The sequence below is a fragment of the Fundulus heteroclitus genome, chromosome 13, assembly GCF_011125445.2.
Source record: "Fundulus heteroclitus isolate FHET01 chromosome 13, MU-UCD_Fhet_4.1, whole genome shotgun sequence".
Taxonomy (NCBI): Eukaryota; Metazoa; Chordata; class Actinopteri; order Cyprinodontiformes; family Fundulidae; genus Fundulus; species Fundulus heteroclitus.
In genome coordinates, this window is record NC_046373.1 from 17893010 (window position 1) to 17904787 (window position 11778).

The following is an 11778-nucleotide window of genomic DNA, read 5'->3' on the forward strand; positions in this document are numbered from 1 at the left end:
GCATCAGACGCTCTGTTTACCCGTAACCGTGTCTAGAAAGGAAACAGTTAAAATAAAATAAAAATAAAAAATCTGTAACATTGTTTCTAAACTTGTGGGTTTATTTCATGAAAAATCATAGCAGAAAAATAAATGTAAAATAATAATAATAATAATAATAATAATAATAATAATAATTATATATATATATATATATATATATATATATATATATATATATATATATATATATATATATATATATATACTGAGGTGATTAATATTAATGTTCGCAATATCATTAGTTTTGATAACTCCGTTGTCTTCCTCTAAAAAAAACTAAAATGACGTAAAACTAGCACGCAGCTAACTTAGCTTAGCGCGGTTTCGTGTTGCCAGGCAACCATCGAACACAGACAGCTGAGGAAAGAAGTAGTAACCCCATCTTATTTTTTTTTAACTGTGATGAAAAATAGCTGAAATCTTGTCTGTTAAGTTGGATGCTAATTAAATCCATTAAAATACATGGGCAATTGTGCCATAGAGTATTTACATCTGGAAAATGGGTCCAAAATGGGATTGTGTATTATACATACAGTAAACTAGGTTCTAGAAGTGATGCGCTATCTAAACTGGTTTTCTCCATCCGTATTTTGCTGTGCCAGCTGTGACATCCATGATTTTGCCAATATGGATAGTATTCAGTCGACCTAAGAGAAATTCAAATGGCTGGTCGTACACCCTGGCCAACATAGTACCCATTTGGCTTGAGAAGACCCCATACAGGTGCCATCATAATCTTTCACATGGTTTTAAATTTTTCAAGATCCCAGGGGGTTTGAATACTTCTGGTAGCTCCCTGGGGATCCTGCAACCTGTTAATGTCTTGCACTTTTACTGTTGTTTACCTTTAGATCCTTGTTTCTGTCATTAGTTTAGTTTTCTGTTCAGTATTTATGTTAATAGTGTATTGCATCTGTTAGATTAGGTTCCTGTTTTAGTCAGCTTCTGTTCATTATGATTTCAGAAGTTATATTAGATATTTATTTTCTGCCTGCTCTAAATCTTCACTACTCAACATGCGACTCTCGAGCTCTTGTCTACGTTTCGGTCTGACTCCTAAAAACCTGATAAGATAATTTTGACTAAGAGATCAGAAAAAGTGCTAGAGCAGGGGACGGCCACCTTTATTGCTAAAAGAGCCATTGTGCTACCACTTACACCAAAGGAAAGTAGTCTGGAGCAGCAAAATATAATACAGCTTGCAAATTTTTAACTGTATACTGTAAATGTATTTGGATTTAAAACCCAAAAAATTATTGGATTGTACCGTTTATATGGGCACACAATCAAGTATTAATTTATATGCACCAGGCTTTATTCAGAATATGACCACTCTAAAATGCCCAATTATCAAATTTCCCTAAAGAAACCACAGAAGAAGAACTTCTGTCTTTGCTGAACAACAAAATTAGTAAACAAAGCAGTATTATACGAGTTAGTTTGTCTTCCGAGCGCCCATGCTTGAGGTCTTTTAATGTTTTGAATGAAAAGGTTGTATCGGGAGCAGTTTTTCTTCCCGATGTAATTCCGCCATTCAATACTGCGGAAATACGTCAGGTTTACGTCGGACGCACATGCGCACTTGGGTCAGTTTGCAGTGGTGTCAAAAGTACACACATTTGTTACTTAAGTAGAAGTATAGATACTGCAGTTTAAAAACACTCTGGTAAAAGTTGAAGTATCAACTTGACCTCTTTACTCAAGTAAAAGTGAAAAAGTATGTGCTCCAAAAACTACTTAAAGTATAAAAGTATAAAGTAACCTTTAAAAAAATGCCACTATATGAATTGAAAGCTTAATTTAAACACTGATTAGTTCTACATGTTGCCCAAGACACAACATAATCATTAACCCATTAGTCAAAGACAAAGTCACTCAAGGAGCATGTTCTCTCTCAAACTTTATTGGAATTCAATTCCAAACAGAGGTAGTATTCAAGCCTGCAGAACATAAATGTGTGAGTTCCATCAAATACCTAAGGTAAACTATACCCTTTGGTGCAAAAACATTCTATGTAGTTTGTGTGTGTGTGTGTGTGTGTGTGTGTGTGTGTGTGTGTGTGTGTGTGTGTGAGAGAGAGAGAGAGAGATAGAGATAGAGCGCGCGCAGGAGGCTCTCATCGGCCGCGCTCCTCTCTCCTCGCGCGCTCGCTCGCTATCTCTCGCCTCTCTTCTCGGCGACAGAGAGAGAGAGGCTAACCAATGAGTGTTTGCGTTATATGACTCATCCAATTAGGTGTGGATGGCGCACATTACGTGAAATAAATATTTATAAATATTAAACTGAAGCCAAGAGTAACAAGTAGCGTTTGGTTTAAAAATGTAAGGAATAGAAAGTACAGATACTTGTGTGAAAATGTAATGAGTAGAAGTCAGAAGTAGGAAGAAAAATAAGTAATGGAGTAAAGTATAGATACCTAAAAAGTGTACTTAAGTACAGTAACAAAGTATTTGTACTTCGTTACTTGACACCTCTGTCAGTTTGCCACATTTGGAAAAATTTGATCCTGACAACCATTTACATGCATGTCCATTTATGTGGATTATCAATCAGCATAAACCACCCCTCTCATTTGGAACACAATTTCATGCCGATTCTTAATCCGATCACAATAGCCCGATTGACATGTTTACATTAGACATTTTTATTCCGATTTACATTTGTCCATGTAAACATTGCTACTGAGTGGCATAATGTGTGGTCATAAGTCTTGCTCAGCAGAAACCCAGGGTTACAGATTGAGGTTTGAACCGTTGACCTTTGCAACCTCTCCAAGACGCAAACGTCTGGCTGACTAGCCACTAGGCCACCACTTCCATTAAATTAGATCTTGGTTTTCTTTCAGTGTAAGAAAGCGTCTTGCTTTAATGGCCTTCCTGCCTCTGTCAGACTACTGTGATGTTGTGTGTGGGAATGATCCTGTCTCCTCCCTGTTGGACTCAGGAGCATTAAGGTTCATAACAGGGCATGAATCGTTTATTCACCACAGCAATTTATATTGTTGGGTGAACTGACCATCATAATCAATCCGTAGACTCATGCGTTGGTAAATTTGAATCTATAAAGCTGTCCTTGGACGCTTTACGTGTTATCCTGCCTCTGTGCTGTTTTGTTTTGGGTTAGCTGGCTGATTTTCTTCCTGCTCTGCTCCACTTTGCTGACTGGGTGAACAGCTTCACCTGCTGCTGTCGTTTCAAGTCGTTTCACCTGGGACTCTGCCTATAGGTACCTGCCTCACACGACCAGATAGTCACTTTGTCATGTGTGAGCTCCTCTCCAGTGCTTGTGTGCACCGCCTGCCTGTCCTGAGTTCCTGTGTAGCTCCTCTGCTTCCCTCACGGGATACCTTCATCAGCTTTTGGTTTCTGGTCACTAACTGGACTGTTTTTTTTCTGGTTAGGATTCTTGTCTCACCCACTGCGCTGTTCTGCGGTTCGTCTGTTTGTCACCAGCCTGTTCAGCCATCATCCCTGCTGCGAGTAGCCTTTTGTTCTTTTACCGGCTCAGCCTGGACTCTAGCCTGCCATCACCACTCTTTTGTTAGCCCTAGTTTCAACATACCTTAGAGGAGTTTGACTTACATGCCCACATAAAGAATACATTTATTTACTGACGTTGACTCACAATGATACTCTTATATTACTGCACATCATTCCAGCCATTGTCTCATGTTAAACAATGACTCAATAACTTGATACTAAGAGTATGAGTCATAAAATTTGGTTCCTCCCATTAAGAGTCACTTTTGAGGAATAGTTGTTTTTATGTGACATATGCATGAATTCCTTTCTGAGATTAATCAGCCCTTTGTTGAATAGGAAAAGTGGTTTTAAGGAGTGACCTGAACAGATATGTTTTAGGTTAAGTGTATTGGGCAGCTCAAACTCAAACAGCTCATGTGCATTTTCCGTTTCCTGTATTTTGATGTACAGATCCTTTGCTAGAGAAAATAACCTGGAAACAAATATGGAATCACTTAAATCATTTATTTATTTAGTTGAAAACATTGTATAAAACCATTGAGACTTGACACAAAGCAGCATAGTTGTACTGGTCATTTCAAGGATCATAATCACAGTCGATACTATAACTAAACCCGTGCACACATCTAATCTGGCTTTGTTTTTGTTTTTTATCTGTGAAAAGCACATAACTGATTATTTTTCCTGCTGAGATTACAGACTCTTCTCTGTGCTGGTAGCACAGCCAAAGAACATCCTTCCTTTATTAGCCTCTGTTCAGGATTACTTGTTTTTACACTTGCTGAGAACCTCCTCCATCTTATTCTGGATTTCGCTCATCTTGTCGCTCCACTTCTCGCGCACCCCATCTTCATCGTCGTAAGTAACGGCAGTGTACCCCATCAACGCGATGAGGCCAATGTGGAAGAGGTGTGCGATGTGAGAGCAGCGGCGCTCCATGATTTCACGGTCTCCATCACAGTTCTCAAAATACACATCCAGCAGGGGTCTTGCAAACACCGCGTCTGTGCCGATCACACCGCGGTAGAAAACATCCAGGCCCATATCCGACTTGGTCTTTTCATAAGTATTTTTAAAGGTCTCCATGTACACCTCGCTGTTGTCTGGGTTTTTGTTCACCTCTGCCATCATGGTGATGAAAGCATCGTACTGGTACTTGATGTTATTTTCATACGTGACATAAGTTTCGTTCACCTCGTTTATGCGGATATCATTTAGGGCTTCATGGTTTTTATTGGAGATGCTCTTCAGTTTGTCGTGGATGGCCTGGAAGTCCTTGTCCGGAGGATTGGGCCCTTTTTTCATTAGGCCCTTTCTGGCTACACGAACCACAGAAGAGACGACGGTAAACATTGGGTCGATGGAGGAGGCGAAGGAGGCCAACTTGTCCACACAGCCCAGCACTTTGACTGCGGTGTCCTTGATATTGTCAACCATAACTACAAGTCTCCTTCCACGCTGATTTATTCTGAAAGAGGCACAGATATAAGAAATTCCACATTATAAATTGTTGAATTAAATCCAGACACTGACTGATTTTGTAAATTTTCATTTGCTACATATTATTTTTCTATTTAAGTGTTGAAATGTGGGGAAAAAAGGGACAATTTCACTTTGGTCAACGCTTATTTTCTTCATAACACAAGCCAAACATGCAATACTGGAATATTGACTCAAAAAAGTTTGCGTCAATATTTCCTTAAAATGAGTTTCCCTTTATCATATTGCAGATTTACTAACAGTACGGGTTTCCTACAAAGTCTTGAGATGAATGAAATATGCTTTTATAATTTAACAGAAGTATGGAACAATAAAAAAGCCCCTTTTTCTTCTACTGAATAATATGAGGCAAATAAAAAAGTATGGACAGTAATTAAATTATACAATGAGACATAAATGTATATATTGCTTAATTAGCTTCTTTTTTATTCACCTTTGTAATGACCTTATTTGTTATCCGTTATGATTTTCTACTTTATCAATTATTTATTTTCAAAATTTACTCAATTCTGTCTATGTTTTAATAGTTTTCTGTTCTATTCTTCCTTTGTATCTTTTTTATCATATTAATTTCTTCGGTACCATCTATTTTTGCATCTCCCTTTTCCATTTGTATATGCATTTCTGCCTCATTATGCAAATAAATGGTGTGGTGGCAGGAGAAATTTATACACAAATGTAGAAAGGACAAGCAAAAATAGTGTTGAAGAAATAAATAGGATGAATATATAAAATCTTAAAACATACAGAGGAACAAATGCATTTAAAAGTAACCGATAAAGTAAATTGTGTGTGTGTGTGTATATATATATTGCATTTAATTATTTCTGTATTTAAATTCAGGCCCAACGTGTTTACTCACCAGAAATTAAATTGCTTGTATCCCGTCTGTCTACAGCAGCTGTCTCACTGCTCCTTTCCATCATCTTTATAGCCAGTCAGCTAAGGCCAGACCCTTCATTAGGGTGTATACACCAGGAAGTGACTGGGGGCTGTTGTATGCTGATTGGATGAAGCAGACTTCTTTTATAGGCATCACTGGAACTCTAACCACATGCCATTTGACATTCTTCATCGTAGTTTGTTAATTGAAGTTTCCGTCATCCTCATACCTAAAATGGGTGACCAGATACCAAGGAAATGTATCAAAAGAAATGACAACACACAGTGCTTGCTAACCAAGCAACAAATTACTTTCTTGTTTTAATCCAAGAGCTCATTGAAACTACTTCAGTGTGCATACTTTGTTTTTAATCTGAAAGGAGCTTAGTCACGTACTATCACTTTACAAATTTCTATATATGCATGCAGATTGTACCCGTTGCAAAATTCTTTTCTGACTCAAAAAGGACAAGTAAAAATACTCTGGATGGATTAGACTGCACTACCTACTAGTAAAAACTACACATTTCCTTTCTTAAATAAGGATTTCTCCTACTTGCAACATCACGAGAAGAAAGTCCAAATTTAAATAAATGTTTGGGTTGTTGTTTTTTTCTGGAAGAGATCCTGGGTCTTTTGTGTTTTGTAAAGTTCACTAAAAACAAAGCACTTTTAAATTCAACCTCTACCTCACAGAAATCTGTATCACACCTGGTTTATAACTATCCCAGTGAATAATTTTAATAATAATCCAGTCCTAAAATCCACCCATATGGTTTGTGCAACCCAAAGCTTGACTTTCCCATTGTTTGGTCACCAGACAACTTTACTGTCCTTTATCCTCCTTTAACATTACAATGTGCAGTCATCTGGAACCTTCTTTAAATAATTATTATTTTTTTAGTTTCCTGATTATAGGTCCTTTTCATTTTTTTCTTCTGTCAATCCAAAGATGTTCACATGAACAGAGAAGGTCTTTTGTACTTTTCCTTGGCTTGTATCTTCTCCATAATAATTGAACCTGTCATCTGTGGGCAAGTCCGTTCCAACATGCCTTTGGGCCACACGAAGTAATGACAAATAATAACCGCAATTATTTGTGGCCTTGGTGAATCACACTGCATGTTAAACATATTTGCATCCACTTTCCTCAGTTTGACAACTTTGAACTAAAATGCCCGGTACTACATGTTCATTGAAGCTTACATAAATTGACAGTGGTTCTATATTGCACTTCTGGGCTCAGTGCAAATGTTAGTAGCTTGTGCTGTGTGCTTCCTCCGGTTTTGGAGGCACAAACCTTTCATCAATCTGGCCCAGAGACAGCGAGATGATATAGAGAAGAAAGAGACGTCAGTCCCAGCCTCTCAGCAGTCAGGTTCAGCTTCCTTGAATGTCTAGTTGAACCAGATATATGCCGAGGCTGGGCCATAAAGTAGGGGGCCAATGGCCCCAGCTCCCCCCTATTCTGGTGGCATTGCGAAGAACAGTGTTATTGTCATTATTAACAATAGTGACTAAACAAGCAATAAAAAGTTGCCACCTATTGTTGTTTAACATTTCATGTTTAAACAGTTCACCATAGCTTAAAAACACAGATTTTGCAATAAAATGTGATCTTAAAACACATTCTGAAACTCAGGTTGGCTGTATTAAAACATTTAACAATTGCCATGTATGAGCGTTCATGTTATTTCCCTACCGTCAGACAAGCGGGAAAATCTGGCTTCTCAAGTTCCAAGGTGCCTTTCAGTAAATGAAAGGCACCATTTGAGCTTCTTTTCAATTAAAGTTTCTCTCATCCTCATACCTAAACTGCGTGTGCAGATACACAGGTAATGAGTTACGAGAAATTAATGTACAACATACTTATTAACCAATGTTACTCATACGTAACTCGTTCTGTACGCACTTTGTGCATACAAAATGACAAATAAAGTTGTCTTAGTCTAAGTCTAAGTACAGTATCTAGTGTTGTTTGTACATAGACTTGACTTGTCAAGAGGTGAAGAGAGAGCTGAGCCAAAAGGCGAAGCTCTCGATTTACCGGTCGATCTACGTTCCTACCCTCATCTATGGTCACGAGCTTTGGGTCGTGACTGAAAGAACGAGATCCCGGATACAAGCGGCTGAAATGAGTTTTCTCCGTAGTGTGTCTGGGCTCTCCCTTAGAGATAGGGTGAGGAGCTCAGTCATCCGGGGAGGACTCAGAGTAGAGCCGCTGCTCCTCCACGTCGAGAGGAGCCAGTTGAGGTGGCTCGGGCATCTGGTCAGGATGCCTCCTGGACGCCTCCCTGGTGAGGTGTTCCGGGCACGTCCCACCGGGAGGAGGCCCAGGGGAAGACCCAGGAAACGCTGGAGGGAAAAGATGGTTGGATGGATGGATGGAAAGGAATGCTGAATGATGCTTCATGCTAACACCACAGCGCTGTTGTTTTAGAGACCAGTGAAGCTCCTGTCTCTGCAACAGTGAAAAGTAAACCTCCCAGACAACATAAGTGTTGGGATAAACGTTTATACTTCATTTACCGATTTATCTTATGATGTAGTAATGTAAGCTTCTGATATAATCATATTACTCACATGATAGCTTAATCATGTCCTTGCGGGGAAACAGAAGATGCACTGTTTCTTCGCTTCCTGAAACAAGAAGACTCAGCTACAAGATTATGTTCTGACTGAACGTGATTGCTAAGTTGTGTATCTTTCTTGACAACCAAGGCTGTAGCTATCTTGTTTCCCCCACCCTTCAGTACAGCCTCAGTCATGTAAATAGGAAAACGCCCCAAACTTAATAAAATCGAGAGGGGAACGCTGAGACCGGCAGAGAAGGTTGGAGATTGTAACTGTACGGTCTCTGCTACTCTCCTCGCCAGCCAAACCAAACTAATTGTCTTTGTGTCTTTCTTTCCCTGTTTGTATGATGTTATAGGTGCTTAAACCTGACAATAAGCTAACAGTAGCTGTTATTTGCCTGACAGACATGGACAGCCCAATGCCTGGGTTCTGTCAGTCTGAGCTCCCCCTTCTAGATGTGCAATTCTATACCATAACTTGCACAATTTTGCTGCTGCATACTTTTTTTCTTCTAGTTCCAACATATTATTTGTTTAAGCATTTGTAAATAGCAAGCAGCCTTGTAGTGAATTGTTAATTGGATCATTTATATATTTTTTGACTTAGTTTTGAATTCTGTCAGTTTTGATCCTCCATTGCTTGGTCCACTACTAATTGGTTTTGCCCTAAATAAGAAAACTAAAGTAATATTTGTCATATTGTAAAATAATTTTTTTTATTTTAACCAGAAATAAGCCTGGGTTTTCAAAAAAAAAATTACCATGGTATTGAAAATGGTACAGAGTATTTGTATTAGCATCGGTATTGAGTTTGAAATTTTGGTATCATGACATCCATACTGTACTACATGTACGTCAAAACTCTACTCAAGTGCAGTTAAAACTGGGAGGGTTGAGAGGGAGGTGCCCAGTGTAGTTACAGATGAAATTTGTACATTCTTTTTTCTTCCCTCGACTATTTTCATTGTTTCTATTTCTAATATTTATTGCAATGTTTTATCAGAACGAGAAAACTGGACCTCTGCAAGTCTGGTTTTAGAACTATATTAACATCATGGGAATATTTGGCTATCATACCGTTCAGGGAGGAAATAGGTTTTGTGTCCTAGAAATAAATTTGTCTTGAAACAAAAAAAACTATAAATCAACCCCAGAACTAAAGCAAAGGACATTACAAAGATTCTGGGTGATGCAGGTAATCCAGTCTCACTGGTCTCACATGTGAAACCCTGTACTAACATGGGCTGAAATGTCACTCAGTGAAGCCTTTACACCATATGAAACTAAAAGAAGTCCGATGGCGGTTCTCAAATACACTCAGGAACCAAGACCTTAATTTCTGACACATAACCTTTAGTCTGAGGAAACTAAAATGTACGTTTTTTTGCAATGATTGTTACGTTTGTAGGGACAAAAAGGAAACTTGAAAACAGGAGAAAAACCTTCCCTACCATGAAGTACGGGCGTGGCAGCATCATGTAGTGGGGTTGTCTTGTTGCAGCAGGAAGTTGTGCACATTACAAAACATTGCCTTATAAAGAGTGTACTATAAACGGTAAACTTCACATGCTGGATCAGCCTATTTCACAGTGACAGTGTTTTTTTTTTTTTACATATGAGCAACCGGTTTTGATTGTCACCATTAAAGTGCTTGATCCAGCACTTGAATCCAGTGCTTGAATAACTGTATTATATACAGTTATTCATATAACTGTATGTTAAACAATGACTCAATAACTTGATACTAAGAGTATGAGTCATAAATTTTGGTTCCTCCCATTAAGAGTCACTTTTGAGGAAAAGTTGTTTATGTTACATTTGTATGAATGCCTTTCTGAGATTAATCAGCCCTTTGTTAAATAGGAAGAGTGGTTTTAAGGAGTGACCTGAACAGATATGTTTCAGGTTAAGTGTTTTGGGCAGCTCAAACAGGCTCATGTCCATTTTCCGTTTTTCTGTATTTTGATGTACAGATCCTTTGCTAGAGAAAATAACCTGGAAACAAATATGGAATCACTTAAATCATTTATTTATTTAGTTGAACAGATTGTATAAAACCAGCATTTATTGAGATGTGACACAAAGCAGCATAGTTGTACTGGTCATTTCAAGGATCATAATCACAGTCGATACTATAACTAAACCCGTGCACACATCTAATCTGGCTTTGTTTTTTTCTAATCTGTATATTTAGATTTCCTGAAAAGCACATAACTGATAATTTTTCTTGTTGAGATTACAGACTCTTCTCTGTGCTGGTAGCACAGCTAAAGAACATCCTTCCTTTATTAGCCTCTGTTTAGGATTACTTGTTTTTACACTTGCTGAGAACCTCCTCCATCTTATTCTGGATTTCGCTCATCTTGTCGCTCCACTTCTCGCGCACCCCATCTTCATCGTCAACAACAGCATTGTACCCTATCAGCGCGATGAGGCCAATGTGGAAGAGGTGTGCGATGTGAGAGCAGCGGCGCTCCATGATTTCACGGTCTCCATCACAGTTCTCAAAATACACATCCAGCAGGGGTCTTGCAAACACCGTGTCTGTGCCGATCACACCGCGGTAGAAAACATCCAGGCCCATATCCAACTTGGTCTTTTCATAAGTATTTTTAAAGGTCTCCATGTACACCTCGCTGTTGTCTGGGTTTTTGTTCACCTCTGCCATCATGGTGATGAAAGCATCGTACTGGTACTTGATGTACTCTTCATACTTGCCGTAAGTTTCATTCACCTCATTTATTCTGATAGTATTTAGGGCTTCATGGTTTTTCTTGGAGATGCTCTCCAGCTTGTCGTGGATTTCTTGGAAGTCCTTATCCAGAGGATTGGGCCCTTTTTTCATTAGGCCCTTTCTGGCTACACGAACCACAGAAGAGACGACGGTAAACATTGGGTGGATGGAGGAGGCGAAGGAGGCCAACTTGTCCACACAGCCCAGCACTATGACTGCGGTGTCCTTGATATTGTCAACCATAACTACAAGTCTCCTTCCACGCTGATTTATCCTGAAAGAGGCACAGATTAAAAGAAATTCCACATTATAAGTGTTGAATTGAATCCAGACACTGACTGACTGATACTTTGATCCTAGCAAGCCACCAGTAATAGAGATTTTTGCTTTTCAATCTGTGTTAGCACTTATTTATTACTCCTACTATGACAAAGTTTATTCAAGAAGCACTTTTTTGTACCTATTCCTTGACCGGTGAGGTTCAGCACTTATCTGACTTGCTTGAATTATGTGTTTTCTTGTCTTTGCCACATTGAAGAGTTGATAAGAAAAATGTGCCTCT

General features: G+C 38.8%; 2 protein-coding genes across 2 annotated transcripts; both read right to left on the reverse strand.

Moving 5' to 3' along the window:
- Positions 1-4111: 4111 nt before the first annotated feature.
- Positions 4112-4963, reverse strand: LOC105935063 (protein rapunzel-like). The gene has a single exon (XM_012875285.3). The coding sequence runs from the start codon at positions 4959-4961 to the stop codon at positions 4287-4289; it is 675 nt and encodes a 224-aa protein (XP_012730739.2). The 5' UTR covers positions 4962-4963; the 3' UTR covers positions 4112-4286.
- A 5824-nt stretch (positions 4964-10787) lies between these two features.
- Positions 10788-11459, reverse strand: LOC118565428 (protein rapunzel-like). The gene has a single exon (XM_036145871.1). It carries the CDS (start codon positions 11457-11459, stop codon positions 10788-10790), a length of 672 nt encoding a protein of 223 aa, XP_036001764.1.
- Between the last annotated feature and the right edge of the window lie 319 nt (positions 11460-11778).